The sequence below is a fragment of the Clupea harengus genome, chromosome 8 (assembly GCF_900700415.2).
Source record: "Clupea harengus chromosome 8, Ch_v2.0.2, whole genome shotgun sequence".
Taxonomy (NCBI): domain Eukaryota; kingdom Metazoa; phylum Chordata; class Actinopteri; order Clupeiformes; family Clupeidae; genus Clupea; species Clupea harengus.
The window spans coordinates 21,728,412-21,744,815 of NC_045159.1; the positions used below are offsets into that span (position 1 = coordinate 21,728,412).

Below are 16,404 nucleotides of genomic sequence, written 5' to 3' on the forward strand. Positions count from 1 at the left end.
ATTGTCTTTCTTGCTGTAACCTGTGATCACGCTATCGGCATGGACTGCTGTGGTTAAATCCAGTCCATGATGTTTACTTCCTCTTCCAGGAGAACTATCTGGGCACAAGGAGCGGGTGTCAGGCTTTGTTTTCAGTCCTCACCATGGAGAAGAGAGCTTTTGTGCGAGCACATCCGATGATAAGACTGTAAAAATCTGGGACATCGAAAAGAGGGTTGTGGTATCCGAGCACAACGCCCATGAGGTAAGCTTCTGTTTTACTGACATTCTCTGATAAGTGCACATCCTTGACTGTTAAAATCAGGTCTGTAAGAAGGTTAGTGACAGTACAGTTGTCATTGCAGCACACCATCACAGCAGTGGACTGGTCTCCGAAGGAGAAGACCCTGGTGGTGACGGGAGATGAGAAGGGTGTGGTGATGTGCTTCTGGCACAACAGTATCAACGTTCACAGCTTCATGCCACAGCCCCGTGCCATCTTCTGCCTGACCTGCTCACCCCACAACGAGAACCACGTCGCCATTGGGTAAACATTGCGTGTTCCCCTCACTCCCAACACGCACTATTGTGGGTTGTGTGTGCTGATGCTTAGGAAGAGAACCCAGATTCGTTAAACATAATTCTGTGTCAGCTTCTTTTTACGTAAATTTTGACTGGTCTATTTAAAAAATCTTAATTAGATGTGTATGTATGTGTCTATTTTGTGTTTAACCTAAGTGATGACACTAAATATCCAGTAACTGGTCCGAGGCCTTCCCTTTAGGGCAGGGGTCTTCAACCTTTTTCAGCCCAAGGACCCCTTGGCTGAGAAAGACACTGAGCAGGGACCCCCACCCCCGCCGCCCCAAATTTGGGCCTGATATTCATATATTTTATTTGGAACTAAGTGTCAGTCACACACACACACACACACACACACTCCCCTACACATGTTTGAACATAATTGCAAATCATCTGTGACACACAACTCGTTTAAATTTATTCTGTTTATTATTGACATTTTTTCTCCCTTACAGTTAGCCATCACTCTATATTCAATTAGGGAGGGACAAAGAATTGAGTAGCTTGAGAAGCTTAAGTATGGATGAAATATCTCATACCTAGTGAGAGATCTGACGTTTGAGAATTCATCACTCATGTCTTTGGCAACAAGATTCTCCCTATGAAGCATGCAGTGCGTCATACATGGCTCTTGCACCGCCTGTGCACATCGCGACACATTTTGGCCAGGGTATATCATGTTCACGGAAAAAATTGTTCTATCACTTTGAAAATCTCTGAACTTGTTTTACGTCCAGGCAGCTGCTTACAGAATAGATATTCCTCCTGCATCTCATTTTGGTCGACAAATCACAAAAGCTAAAAGCTGAGCGTCGTTTGACACATCGGTGGATTCAACAAATTGTAGTGCAAAATAATCTGCCTTTGGGAGTTTTGCGACTAGTAGTGCCCTCACATCAGCTGCCAATTCATCAATAGCATTGGGATGCTTTTCAGTTTTTTTACGTACTCATCCTTCCCAAACATTGTTTTGCACATATAGCTGCTGGCAATATTAAACTTTCCGCAATTATGTATGGCTGTTTGGTCTGAGCGACACGTAATGCAACTTGATAAGAGGCTTTTAAAGTTAGCTCGCACACTTTGGCTGATTGTCTCATCAATGTCTGCTGGCCCTCAAAAGATTTTAAACAGGTAATTCAAAATGATTTCAAGTGAGCATGGGTTGTCTTTAAGTCTCGTTGCAGCTTTGATGGTTTTATAGTTTCGTTTGATAGCACGGGAGGGCAAACCACGTAGTGGTTACACTGGTAATTCGTCACCATCGGTCAAGGCAAACTTCAGATAATTCTCTGAATATTTACGTGTCTTCTCCCGTTTGGCTTTTGGCTGTTCGTGGAAGGGGTGTTGGCATCCTCTGAATGTAGGTAATCTGAACCGCCATCAGTGGTGTCTGACGTGGAGCTTTTGTTCCGAGAAATTACAAAACGATTAAAGCAGGTAACGTGTTTTGGCACCAGATAGCTAAATGAAGCTAAAAGTGCATATGTTGCCATGGTGATCAAATGATCGCGTGAAGACTCATGGGTAGCCTATGTATGATTTTTAACGAATAGAAAGCAATTTTTACGTTCTGTTTATGTTTATGTAGGCCTATTGGACGTTTTACATTTTTGGAAGAGGGAAAAAATGCTTCAGATGAAATAATTTGGCGGACCCCCTGCAGTACCTCCACGGACCCCCTGGGGGTCGCGGACCCCCGGTTGAAGACCTCTGCTTTAGGGAGTAGTGGTTGGGATGAGATGAATACACCTTTAGGGAGTAGTGGTTGGGATGAGATGAATACAGTAATCCTGGGTGGAGGTGGATGGAGGATGGGAGAGCGGGTGGAGAACTGTGTTTTATTCTGCTCACCGTTGTACTCTAACCTGAAAGTATCTTACACATCCATATGTAACGTACATCACACATGGGGACTTTGCTGATGTTTATGATAAGCAGGTTGCATCGAGTAGCTCTGTTTGCCATGACGTTTTGAATGCCTGACAAACCTTCCCCTCCAGATACAAAGATGGGCTGGTGGCAGTGATTGACATCAGCAAAAAAGGCGCCATGATCCATCGGCTCCGGGGACACGACGATGAGATCCATGCCCTGGCCTGGTGCCCCCAGCCTGGGGAGGAGGGCTTGTACAGCCGGCCTGAGGATGGGAGAGCGGGTGGAGGTGGGTGGAGGATGGGAGAGTGGGTGGAGGATGGGAGAGTGGGTGGAGGCAGGTGGAGGATGGGAGAGTGGGTGGAGGATGGGAGAGTGGGTGGAGGCAGGTGGAGGATGGGAGAGTGGGTGGAGGATGGGAGAGTGGGTGGAGGTGGGTGGAGGATGGGAGAGTGGGTGGAGGTGGGTGGAGGATGGGGGAGTGGGTGGAGGATGGGAGAGTGGGTGGAGGTGGGTGGAGGATGGGAGAGTGGGTGGAGGATGGGAGAGTGGGTGGAGGTGGGTGGAGGATGGGAGAGTGGGTGGAGGCAGGTGGAGGATGGGAGAGTGGGTGGAGGTGGGTGGAGGATGGGAGAGTGGTGGAGGTGGTGGAGGATGGAGAGTGGGTGGGAGGCACGTTTGAGGATGGGAGAGCGAGTGGAGGTGGGTGGAGGATGGGAGAGTGGGTGGAGGCAGGTGGAGGATGGGAGAGTGGGTGGAGGCAGGTGGAGGATGGGAGAGTGGGTGGAGGCAGGTGGAGGATGGGAGAGTGGGTGGAGGGCAGGTGGAGGATGGGAGAGTGGGTGGAGGATGGGAGAGTGGGTGGAGGCAGGTGGAGGATGGGAGAGTGGGTGGAGGCAGGTGGAGGATGGGAGAGTGGGTGGAGGTGGGTGGAGGATGGGAGAGTGGGTGGAGGCAGGTGGAGGATGGGAGAGTGGGTGGAGGATGGGAGAGTGGGTGGAGGTGGGGTGGAGGATGGAGAGTGGGTGGAGGATGGAGAGTGGGTGGAGGCAGGTGGAGGATGGGAGAGTGGGTGGAGGATGGGAGAGTGGTGGAGGCAGTGGAGGATGGAGAGGGGTGGGGGAGGATGGGGTGGGAGAGTGGTGGAGGATTGGAGAGTGGGTGGAGGATGGAGAGTGGGTGGAGGTGGGTGGAGGATGGGAGAGTGGGTGGAGGATGGAGAGTGGGTGGAGATGGGAGAGTGGGTGGAGTGGGTGGAGGATGGGAGAGTGGGTGAGGGATGGGAGAGTGGGTGGAGGAATGGGAGATGGGGTGAGTGCGGTGGAGGATGGGGAGAGTGGGTGGAGGGCAGGTGGAGGATGGGAGAGTGGGTGGAGGATGGGAGATGGGTGGAGGTGGTGGAGGATGGGAGAGTGGGGTGGAGGCAGGTGGAGGATGGGAGAGTGGGTGGAGGCAGGTGGAGGATGGGAGAGTGGGTGGAGTGGGTGGAGGGATGGGGGAGTGGGTGGAGGATGGGAGAGTGGGTGGAGGCAGGTGGAGGATGGGAGAGTGGGTGGAGGCAGGTGGAGGATGGGAGAGTGGGTGGAGGATGGGAGAGTGGGTGGAGGTGGGTGGAGGATGGGAGAGTGGGGTGGAGGCAGGTGGAGGATGGGAGAGCGGGTGGAGGATGGAGAGTGGGTGGAGGTGGGTGGAGGATGGGAGAGTGGGTGGAGGCAGGTGGAGGATGGGAGAGTGGGTGGAGGATGGGAGAGTGGGTGGAGGCAGGTGGAGGATGGGAGAGTGGGTGGAGGCAGGTGGAGGATGGGAGAGCGGGTGGAGGCAGGTGTAGGATGGACACGGTAGGAAGAGATTTATTGGTTTTACGTTCTGAGTGTTATGTGTTATGTAAGAATGGGCAAGTGTGTGTGTGTGTGTGTGTGTGTGTGCTTTTGGCGTGTGTGTGTGTGTTTTTGTGTGTGCGTGCGTGCATCCTTGGGAAGTTCTGTGTACATCTTTTCATTTTCCATAGAATATAGAATAGTCACTAGAGTAGTAAAGATAAATGAGGCTTGAAGCAGAACCAAGAGGGGCATTGGCCACCTCAAATCCCACCAGGTGTTCTAGGGGTGCAGACGTCCAGTAAACAATGGGGCCAGTCAGGTATATACTTTAGGGGCCAGTCAGGTATATACTTTAGGGGCCAGTCAGGTATATACACAATGGGGCCAGTTAGGTATATACTTTAGGGGCCAGTTAGGTATATACTTTAGGGGCCAGTCAGGTATATACTTTAGGGGCCAGTTAGGTATATACTTTAGGGGCCAGTCAGGTATATACACAATGGGGCCAGTCAGGTATATACTTTAGGGGCCAGTCAGGTATATACTTTAGGGGCCAGTTAGGTATATACACAATGGGGCCAGTTAGGTTTATACACAATGGGGCCAGTTAGGTTTATACACAATGGGGCCAGTCAGGTATATACACAATGGGGCCAGTCAGGTATATACTTTAGGGGCCAGTCAGGTATATACACAATGGGGCCAGTCAGGTATATACACAATGGGGCCAGTCAGGTATATACTTTTGCATTTCCCACAGAACAGTGAAAATCTTCTCTAAATAGTAGAGTTTCCGAGCATGAAGTAGAGCGGTATACAGGTTATTGGCCACCTTCATAAATCTAACAAGCACAGGTGTTAAATGTGGTAGAGACGTCCATCTTGAAAGCCTCGCTCTATCTCTATCTCTATCTCTATCTCTATCTCTATCTATCTCTCTCTCTCTCTCTCTCTCTCTCTCTCTCTCTCTCTCTCTCTCTCTCTCTCTATCTGTGTGTTTTTCTGACTGCCCCCTCAGATGCAGGAGTGGCTGGGACCGAGCCCGGGGGGGGCGGGGGTGCCGCGGGAGCGGGCTGCTTCCTGGCCTCGGGCAGTAAAGACCAGACCGTGCGCATCTGGAGCACAGACAAGGGCAAAGGTCAGCAGCCACCCAAGCCCAGTGTGTTGTGTCTGTTTACCTGGTGTATAAGTATCTTGTTGTGTTTGCATCTGTTTACATGGTGTATAAGTATCTTGTGTTTGCATCTGTTTACATGGTGTATGAGTATCTTGATATATGTAGGTCTCTAACCATACAGTTCACTGATTGGTCATTCAGAAAGCTAGAGGGCACTAGAGTCATATAAGACTGATGGGTATATTAGAGAATATTGTTTTGCAAAAAGACATTTTCTTCCGAAATGTGCCAGAACAGACCAGCAGGGGGTGCTGTGCTCCTAAGGACCCCTGGTGTGCTGTACAGGACACGCCCACTACTGTAGCATTCCATTATTCCAAATATAAGATCAGAGTGCTGACTTGAGTTGTGAAAGCAAGTTGTTTGAACAGAACATGGATAGAATTGGATTACAGATGGAGCAAGGTGCTAACCATAGACATATATAGATGTCTATGGTGCTAACACCGGTCAGATTGCCAGGGAGAGAATGTACTTTTGGGGTAAAAGTGCCTCTGAAGTGATTAAAAGTTAATAGAATTAATATAAATATATAATTAAATAAATATAATAACTAGTGCTGTCAAACGATTAAAATATTTAATCGCATTTATGTCATAGTTAACTCAAAATTAATCGTGATTAATCGCAAATTGGTATCTATTCTAAATGTCCCTTCGTTTATTAATTTTTTCCATCATTTTATTTTTATTTTAATGCCCTTATCAACATGGAAAAGTGGATTGGCTTGCTTTATGCAAATGTTTTATTTTATTGAAAACCAACATTGCCAAACAGGGCGGTACAAAATAAAATTATAAAGTGCACATTTCAGGTAAACAAGGACTCAAGGCCTATAGTGCAGTTAAACCATGGCTTAATATTTTCTTTTTTTCAAGTTTGCTGGGAACATAGCAGTCAGGCCTCTTATTTCAGAAACAATGAACCGTAACAGTTAGGTTACCAATAAAAAGTAAGCCTACTACTTCTTTGCTTTCAGCCAGCTGCCTGTTGACATTTTCAGACAACAGTGAAGCTTGCTTCTTTTGCACAACACAACTTTTAAAAGTAAACTTTCCATTCAGAAGCTTTTTATCATCCATTTCGCCCTATCGCGCTCACCATTCACTCAAACCGTAACGTTTGCGAGGCCAAAAAGAACAATAATCTAAAAATAAATAAATAAATAAAAAATTATATAAAACAAAATCGCTTTAATCTCGCGATAAAAAAATGAATGGCGTTAAAATGGGTTTGCGTTAACGCCGTTAATAACGCGTTAAACTGACAGCACTAATAATAACTAGTTATAATAAAGATATTATTATATTGAATGAGTTGGGATCTCCCCCATCTGTTGTTTGTCCCCACCCTCACAGGCATCATGACCTTCAAACTGCCCTTCCTGAAGAGGCGGGGAGCTGCCGTGGACCCCGGTGTGAAGGAGAGGATCTGGCTGACCGTTCACTGGCCCAAGGGGATGCCAACACATGTGGTCACCAGCTGTTTTGGGTAGGACCTCAACAGAGAGACACGCCAACTCGGTTAGGCTTCGGTGCCGCTCTTGGTTTCTTTCATACGGAAAGTGAAAGTGTCCACATCTGTTAGAGTTGTAAATGTCTTTATGCCCTGTTGTGGACAATCCCAAGTCCAAGTCCAAACTTTATGACGACATGCCCTGAGATGGTCACTTAAAACAGACACATGCCCGGAGATGATCACTTAAAACAGACACATGCCCGGAGATGGTCACTTAGCCTCTGGTTAAAATTAGGCTGTCCAAGATTCTTATACTCAAGTTGAAACTGGTACTAACTTAAAAAGTATCCTTTCTTTAAACCCCCAAGATTATTGTGCACTGTTCCTGGTATTCTATATTCTATTTCATCCAGTGTCAGGATGACCACACATTCTTTCTGTGGGTCAGCCCTTGGAGGAGGACCCAGCCTCAAACTAAACACTGAGTAATAACAGGAACACTAGACCTCATACTGACCTATCCAAACAAAAGGGAAAGAGAGCCAGGAAAAACACCCACGAGATTAAGAGACGGAGAAGGGGAAAGACAACAGGCCACACAAAAGATAAACATTCTTCATTGGTCATTACCCTCAGTGTTGTTTATAACCCTCAGTGTTGGTCATTACCCTCAGTGTTGTTTATAACCCTCTGTGTTGGTCATTACCCTCAGTGTTGTTTATAACCCTCTGTGTTGGTCATTACCCTCAGTGTTGTTTATAACCCTCAGTCTTGTTTATAACCCTCAGTACTGTTCATAACCCTCAGAGTTGGTCATAACCCTCAGTACTGTTTATAACCCTCAGAGTTGGTCATAACCCTTGCTGTCACATTTGTCACTGTTTTGACTCCTTAATAGACACAGTGGTTTCACTGTGTAACTAAATATCTCGTCCCCTTGTGTGTGTGTGTGTGTGTGTGTGTGTGTGTGTGTGTGTGTGTGTGTGTGTGTGTGTGTGTGTGTGTGTGTGTGTGTGTGTGTGTGTGTGTGTGTGTGTGTGTGTGTGTGTGTGTGTGTGTGTGTGTGTGTGTGTGTGCATGTGTGCATGAATGCAGAGGGGAGCTGGTCTTATGGGACCTCGCCAGATCAGAGAAGCCGAAGTGGACTTTGCTGGGCGCATCAGCAGACAGTCAGAACCACAACCGGATCGTCTTCAACCTGTCCTCTGCTGTGGTGGAGGACACTGAGCTGCTCATCAGCACCTCCATGGACAGAGAGGTGAGGCTTTTAGCATATCCCACAATGCTCTCTGCCTGCTGGCGCTGATCTCCTGTGACTGCTTGGTAAGGTGAACATGCACACATAGTATATGAGTATGGAATGACACAAGATGGTGAACATGCACACATAGTATATGAGTATGGAATGACAGAAGATGTCTGTTTACCCTAAGCTCAGTCGCCTAACTTTGATAATTTTTGGCACCTAAAATTATGTAATGTGTTATACAGTTAAGGGAAAATGAAAAGATTTAGTCATGACTACGTTTTTTTTTATATATTTATTCATATATAAAAATAAATTAAAACTAATATATAGTAATGTTTCTTTTTGTTCCATCTCACTAATGTAGTTTTCCTGTGTGGTTCTCTATTAGATTAAGTGCTGGAGCTTGTCGACGCTGGAGTGCTGCTGGTCGTTGCCAACCTTGGGGGGGTTTGTGTACTCGCTCAGCTCCTCGCCAGTGGCCTCGGGGCTGCTGGCCGTGGGGGTCGGGGACAACATGATCCGGGTGTGGAACACAATCACCCTGCACAGGAAGTACGACACCAAGCTCTTCTGGCAAGGCATCAGGTCCAAAGTCACCGCGGTGAGTCTACCTCGCCAGGGCCAACACACACACACACACACACACACACACACACACACACACACACACACACACACACATCTAAACTGGATTGCGTGCATTTAGACTGACAGTTCTGTTCTATTAATAAATACCATGTCTCATTTTCTGTAGCTTCTCTTCTGTTTTTGAGTGATTTCTATGCTGTGTTTTAACTGGTATAGTGTTTTTTCCGGTGAGGTGTCTGTTTCATATGCTGTTTCGCTGAAGTACTCTCCCTCTCCTTCACAGCTTTCTTGGCACCCAACGAAGGAGGCCCACTTAGCTTTTGGAACGGACGACGGGAAAGTTGGCATTTATGATGTTTTCTCAAACAAGTAAGAAACCCCATGTCACCTTGTATACAGTATATACTATGTACATCTACCACAAGTATGCTGCGTACATTTACCCTGTGAGGCTGTGCACCTGAGTGTAGGGAACAAAGCAATGTGGGGCTGTTTGAGTGTAGGGAACAGAGCAATGTGGGGCTGTTTGAGTGTAGGGAACAAAGCAATGTGGGGCTGTTTGAGTGTAGGGAACAGAGCAATGTGGGGCTGTTTGAGTGTAGGGAACAGAGCAATGTGGGGCTGTTTGAGTGTAGGGAACAGAGCAATGTGGAGCTGTTTGAGTGTAGGGAACAAAGCAATGTGGGGCAGTTTGAGTGTAGGGAACAGAGCAATGTGGGGCTGTTTGAGTGTAGGGAACAGGAATGTGGGGCTGTTTGAGTGTAGGGAACAGAGCAATGTGGGGCTGTTTGAATGTAGGCAACAGAGCAATGTGTGGCTGTGCACCTGAGTGTAGGGAACAGAGCAAGTTTTTGTTGGCCTGTTTGAGTGTAGGGAACAGAGCAAGTTTTTGTTGGCCTGTTTGAGTGTAGATTAAAGAGAAATGTTGGCCTGTTTTGAATCAAGGGAAAAGAGCAATGTTGGCTTGTTTGAGTGTAGAGAAGAGAGGAATGTTGGCCTGTTTAAGTGTAGAGAAAAGAGCAATGTTGTGAAGTGAGGATACTGTTAACTGAAGAGCGTAAGCTAACTGTATCCACAGAAACATAAAACAGTAACAAGTTAACAATTTATAAAAGATATTATGTAATGGATCGCCTAGTTAGGGCTGTGCAGTGGGTTACATGGTTTCATGATTCTCGATTGTGTTTAGTAAATCCTCTTCTGATGTGTGTGTGTGTGTGTGTGTGTGACCTTTCCCATTTGTTGTCTTCACTCCCACAGGCCACCTCACAGCTCAAGCACGTACCATAAAAAGACTGTTTACACCATCGCCTGGGGTCCCCCTGTCCCACCGCTGTCTTTCGGTAAGCGTTTGAAAATGTCTTAAATATTTACACTGTGATCCAGGACATGCCAAGGTACACATCCTCCAGCTGAAACGTGCGGAGACCTTTGGTTGTCTATCCAGCTATGGGCTCGGATACAACTAGTAATAGCTGGTGCAAACCAGTGGAGTGACCACTAACCAGTTAATACAGGCCAGTTCAGGTAGATGACCACTAATCGGTTAATACAGGCCAGTTCAGCTAGATGATTGAATGCTACCCAGTTAGGAGTGAGCAGGAATGGAAATGTGTGATGGGTTATTTGTCAGGTTTTGAACTTAAACTAGATTCCTGCATGTCGGTGATTATTCTAATGTCGTTTTAGTCATAATTTTGTGATTTTCCGGTATTGATTACATGATTATTTTATCTCACAAATGTTTGCAAGTAGAATTTCCCATTTTGCTCACTGCACCTCATACTCCTGTGTAGTAATTAAGCCCAGTTTTAAAGCCAGGTTTTTGTTATTTTGCTATTTTCACTTGGCAATGCTGTAACGAGCACAGATGCATTGTGTTGGCTATGCTTCTCTCACTGGGGTTTGGTATGCTGTTTATTTCCTGCTGACCGACGGGTGACCGGTGTTCTGCAGGTGCGGATAAGCCCTCTTCCAGTCTGTACAGCTGCGGAGGGGATGGGATCATATTCCAGCACGACCCCTGGAAGCTCGCCGCAGACGCCTCCAACATCGACAAGCTCATCTGTGACACCAACCAGATCAAGGTAAGAGAGCGGGCTACAGGAGAGTGTTCAAGCAGGAAACCGAACTGGAATCCACGTTGTGAAGAAGCCCATGTCTTTGACCAGCAGGTTATATGATATGATTCAAATATCTGGCTGCAAAGGGGTCATTGGGCTCAATCTGTCTCAATCTGGCTCAATAGTCTCATTTGGCTCAATAGTCTCATCTGGCTCAATAGTCTCATCTGGCTCAATCTGGGTCAATAGTCTCATCTGACTCAATAGTCTCATCTGGCTCAATCTGGGTCAATAGTCTCATTTGGCTCAATAGTCTCATCTGGCTCAATAGTCTCATCTGGCTCAATCTGGGTCAATAGTCTCATCTGACTCAATAGTCTCATCTGGCTCAATAGTCTCATCTGACTCAATAGTATCATCTGGCTGCAAAAGGGTCATTTCCCCCAATAGTCTCATCTGGCTCAATAGTCTCATCTGACTGCAAAAGGGTAATTTGGCTCAATAGTCTATTTTGTGTGTTTCTGACAGTGCAGCATTTCACCTTACCCTGATGTCTCTCTCGTGTGTGTTTGTCTGTGTGTTTGTCTGCGTGTTTGTCTGTGTGTCTGTCTGTGTGTGTGTTGACAGCATAAGCTATCACCTCATACTGATTTCAACTGGAAACCAGATGGAAAGGTTTTGGCGGTTGGCAATGAAGATGGGTAAGTCCCTCATTATTCCACATTATCCCGTGCCTGGACCCCCTTAGAGCAAGCACAATGGCGACAGGGGCAAGAAAAAAAAGTCCCTAACCTTAATCAGAACCGTGGCACATAAGGGGGGGCCCATCTGCTTGAGGTCGTCCTGGAAGAGATAGGGGGGGGGGGGGGTCGTGTGGCAGAAGGGGAGAGGAAACTACAAGTGGTAAATGTGCACAGCCTCACAGGGTAAATGTACGCAGCATACATGTGGTAGATGTACAGTACTGTGCAAAAGTTTTAGGCAGGTGTGAAAAAATGCTGTAAATCATCGAGTCTGTCTGGGATTACATGACGATTGGTGCATACAATTATCGGAGGTAAATAGCTGTGACACCACAGTGTACAAATTGGTCATGCAATATGACATGTGCATTTTGCAACTGGCACTTACATTTGCATTATTTTGATGCAAAGGTAAAAGTGAAAAAAATGCTGTAAATCATCGAGTCTGTCTGGGATTACATGAAGAGACAGAAGGATTTGAGGAACCATAAATCCACAGAAGATCTGTGGTTAGTTCTCCAAGATGTTTGGAACAACCTACCAGCCGAGTTTTTCTTCAAAAACTGTGTGCAAGTGTACCTAGAAGAATTGATGCTGTTTTGAAGGCAAATGGTGGTCACACCAAATATTGATTTGATTTAGATGGATCTTCTGTTCATTCACTGCATTTTATTAATTGATGAAAATAAACACTTCCATTTTTGAAAGCATTCTTAGTTTACAGCATTTTTTTCACACCTGCCTAAAACTTTTGCACAGTACTGTACATAGTATATACTGTATACAAACATCATATGGTATATACATGATGCATACAAAAACAGCTTAGTTGGTATACAGTGTGCTCATAGGGTTACTGTTACAGGGTAAGAAGAGTAGGAACAGAAAAACATGTCGTTGGTGGCAATTATATTATATATTGCATATAAATGCTAGCATAGGGTATGGAGTAGAATAAGCGTACGGCATACCACAGCGAAGATAGTCTAAGACTAGGAGAGGAAGAAAAAGACAGAGTGAGTAGGTAGAGTTCGCTGTCAATATGCGTAGATGAGGAGCAATAGTGATTAGGAGAGAAAAATGTTGTTAGTAGATTCCATCTTCCTCTCCTCTCTCCTCTCTTCTCCATTTTCCTCTCCTCTCCTCTCTTCTCCATTTTCCTCTCCTCTCTTCTCTATCTTCCTCTCCTCTCTCCTCCATCTTCCTCTCCTGAAAGCATCCTCCTCCACCTCTCTGCAGTCTTTCTTTCTGTGTGTGTCTGTCCTGCCTGCCTGCCTGCCTGCCTGCGTGCGTGTGTGTGTGTGTAACAGCCTCTCTCCATCTCTCCACTGTCCCCCTCAGCTCTATAGGGGTGTTTGCGGCGCCCGATCTAAAACAGCTGTGCACCATCGAGCAGCACCATAAGATCATCAACACGCTTCGCTGGCACCACGCCCACAGCAGCTCGCCCGACCTGCACGCCCTCCTGGCATCCGGCTCCAGCAACGCCATCATCTACGTGCACAACCTTCACTGCGCCATTGGTGAGGGGCTCACCTGGGAAGGGGCTCACCTGAGAAGGGGCTCACCTGGGAAGGGGCTCTGTTTGGGGGGTGTCTGTGATGTTCTGGTAATGGCATCTCTCGTTGATGATTGTGGTGTTCTATGGAGAATAAAAATGATGACAAATTACATCGGTTCTGTCAAGAAAACATACACTCTCGTCCGTAAAGCTATCGCCATCTCTTCTGCAAACTGGGCTAACGGACACTAACTGGGCTAACGGACACTAACTGGGTTGACGAACGCTAACTGTTATCATGAGTTGTGTTTATCCAGTCCAAGCGAGAGCTGGGTCTCCAACACACACACACACATTCCAGCCTGTGCTATGTGTGTGTGACTGTGTGTGTGTGTGTGTGTGTGTGTGTGTGTTGTTTTGTGCGTTAGAGAGCCCGGGGGAGCAGCCTGTCTCCATCACGGAGGCCTTCAGGAGTCTGGAGGGACACACGTCCAAGATCACCGGTCTGGACTGGAGCCCCCACCATGACGCGCGTCTGGTCACCGTGTGTTACGACGGCACCGCGCAGGTGAGCGCGCGCACACACACACACACACACACACACACACACACACACACACACACACACACACACACACACACACACACAGAGTCTCGTATGGTAATGTGGAAAGTCCCAAGATCAGATATTGATTTAGATAAATACCACAGACAAACCCGCCTCATCCTGTAGGGCGCATCAGTGTCGAGAGAAGGAGAGGAGAGTGAAAACAGCCAACTCGGAGGTGAAGAATATTAGGGTTTTGCGAAAATTTAAATGTAACTTTTTTTTTTTCATGCATAGGATGTGAAAACATTTCCAAAGAATGATCTTGCGTGTGTGTGTGCGCGTGTGCGTGCGTGTGTGTGCAGGGTGCGATTTGTTGGGGGGGGATTTACCCCCCCCCCCCTCTGATTTAATTTATTTAATTATTTCATGTATTTTAAATATTTTAGTTTGCATTAAATGTTCAACTGTTCAAAATGTAACCTAATAGGGCCTACCGTTAACTTGAAAAGAATTAGGCCTATGTAATGTTTGTTTTTTTCATGATTAAAAAAAAAAAAACTCCCCCCCTCTGTTTTTTTTGACAAATCGCACCCTGTGTGTGAGTATAGGTGTGGGACGTCATGAAGGACGAGCCGCTGCATAATTACAGGGGTCACCGAGGTCGGCTGTTGTGTGTTCAGTGGTCATCCGTGGAACCGGAGCTGGTCTGGACCGGAGGAGATGACTTCACCGTCCACGAGTGGAGTGTGTCCAAACAGGAGCACACCAAACCCCCCAAAGGTGACTATACCCCCCTGCCCCCCCCTCCTCAGGTAGACTAGGACCCTATTGGTGTGTGTGTGTGTGTGTGTGTGTGTGTCTGTGACTAACTCCATAGGTCATGAGGATGTGTGTGTGTGTCTGTGACTAACTCCATAGGTCATGAGGATGTGTGTGTGTGCCTGTGACTAACTCCATAGGTCATGAGGATGTGTGTGTGTGTGTGTGTGTGTGTGTGTGTGTGTGTGTGTGTGTGTGTGTGTGTGTGTGTGTGTGTCTGTGACTAACTCCATAGGTCATGAGGATGTGTGTGTGTGCCTGTGACTAACTCCATAGGTCATGAGGATGTGTGTGTGTGTGTGTGTGTGTGTGTGTGTGTGTGTGTGTGTCTGTGACTAACTCCATAGGTCATGAGGATGTGTGTGTGAGTGTGTGTGTGTGTGTGTGTGTGTGTCTGTGACTAACTCCATAGGTCATGAGGATGTGTGTGTGAGTGTGTGTGTGTGTGTGTGTGTGTGTGTGTGTCTGTGACTAACTCCATAGGTCATGAGGATGTGTGTGTGTGTGTGTGTGTGTCTGTGACTAACTCCATAGGTCATGAGGATGTGTGTGTGTGTGTGTGTGTGTGTGTGTGTGTGCCTGTGACTAACTCCATAGCTCATAAGGATGTGTGTGTGTGTGTGTGTGTGTGTGTGTGTGTGTGTGTGTGTGTGTGTGCCTGTGACTAACTCCATAGGTCATGAGGATGTGTGTGTGTGCCTGTGACTAACTCCATAGGTCATGAGGATGTGTGTGTGTGCCTGTGACTAACTCCATAGGTCATAAGGGTGTGTGTGTGTGCCTGTGACTAACTCCATAGCTCATAAGGATGTGTGTGTGCCTGACCGCACCTTGTGACAAGTACATTTCTGGGGGAGTGTTGGAGAAAATCTGACACATGTGGAAAAAGCAAGACGCTCTCAGAGTGGAAAGTCCTAATTTAAGGATAAACAGTTGTAAGAAAAAGGAAGTTTCTTTGTGTGTGTTGCAGCAATCTGTCTTGATTCCAGTAAAGTGCAGTAACGAAGCACGTGGAACATACTCCGGATTCAGCGGTGCAGATCTGAACAACAAGCATCTCCAACTCTAGCCATATATAGTGTTTAAGACACCTCCTAGGCTTTAAATGTAAATAAGCTAGGCTTCTAATGCAAACCGGTCTTGCAACCTTTTGTTGTTCTGTATGATAATCAGGTTTCTCTGACCTGCTGTCTGAGATGGTTCTCAAATGGCCTTCCCCATTCCCATACTAGGGTTAATTGCAGTCACTCACACCTTAGTTTGCTTCCTGACCCCAGGTGTTTGAGCAAATCCAGTATGAGGACCTTTCCTTCGTTCCCATGAGACGATGACCATTTTGGATAGCAGCTGCTTGATCATGAATCTCATGTTCACTCACAGGATATAATAATGTCATTTCTTACACGGTTGATGATGTCACACTGTATGATGTCAGTTCCCATTTCCACATAAGGGACCCTTAGGAGTATCCCAAACACTAACTAGGTGTCTAAACGGGACCCTTAGGGGGTATCTCAAACACTAACTAGGTGTCTAAACGGGACCCTTAGGGGTATCTCAAACACTAACTAGGTGTCTAAACGGGACCCTTAGGAGTATCCCAAACACTAACTAGGTGTCTAAACGGGACCCTTAGGGGTATCCCAAACACTAACTAGGTGTCTAAACGGGACCCTTAGGAGTATCCCAAACACTAACTAGGTGTCTAAACGGGACCCTTAGGGGTATCTCAAACGCTAACTAGGTGTCTAAACGGGACCCTTAGGGGGTATCTCAAACGCTAACTAGGTGTCTAAACGGGACCCTTGGGGGCCGAACACACAGAGACGCGTTGCTACAGGCGCAGACGCTTCAAAAACGGCCTTGGCAAAGCGCGCCGGGGAAAACAGCCTGGTGTGCCTGTGGTGCGGGGCTGCGTGCGCAACCAAATCAAATTGCGATGCTGGAAAAAAATTGAATTATATAATCATCGTAATTAAATACCGCTAATATTAACCTTT

At 46.8% G+C, this 16,404-nt stretch overlaps 1 protein-coding gene across 1 annotated transcript in view; it reads left to right on the forward strand.

The window, feature by feature from the left end:
• gemin5 (gem (nuclear organelle) associated protein 5) overlaps nucleotides 1-16,404 on the forward strand; it is a 29,446-nt gene that overhangs the window by 397 nt on the left and 12,645 nt on the right. The window contains exons 3-16 of the mRNA XM_031572329.2: nucleotides 90-244; nucleotides 345-526; nucleotides 2,565-2,725; nucleotides 5,275-5,394; nucleotides 6,792-6,924; nucleotides 7,987-8,149; nucleotides 8,529-8,741; nucleotides 9,012-9,097; nucleotides 9,989-10,071; nucleotides 10,685-10,815; nucleotides 11,419-11,492; nucleotides 12,876-13,057; nucleotides 13,464-13,603; nucleotides 14,194-14,365. Coding sequence (XP_031428189.1) covers nucleotides 90-244; nucleotides 345-526; nucleotides 2,565-2,725; nucleotides 5,275-5,394; nucleotides 6,792-6,924; nucleotides 7,987-8,149; nucleotides 8,529-8,741; nucleotides 9,012-9,097; nucleotides 9,989-10,071; nucleotides 10,685-10,815; nucleotides 11,419-11,492; nucleotides 12,876-13,057; nucleotides 13,464-13,603; nucleotides 14,194-14,365 — 1,995 coding nt within the window. The remainder of the gene's footprint in view (nucleotides 1-89; nucleotides 245-344; nucleotides 527-2,564; nucleotides 2,726-5,274; nucleotides 5,395-6,791; nucleotides 6,925-7,986; nucleotides 8,150-8,528; nucleotides 8,742-9,011; nucleotides 9,098-9,988; nucleotides 10,072-10,684; nucleotides 10,816-11,418; nucleotides 11,493-12,875; nucleotides 13,058-13,463; nucleotides 13,604-14,193; nucleotides 14,366-16,404) is intronic.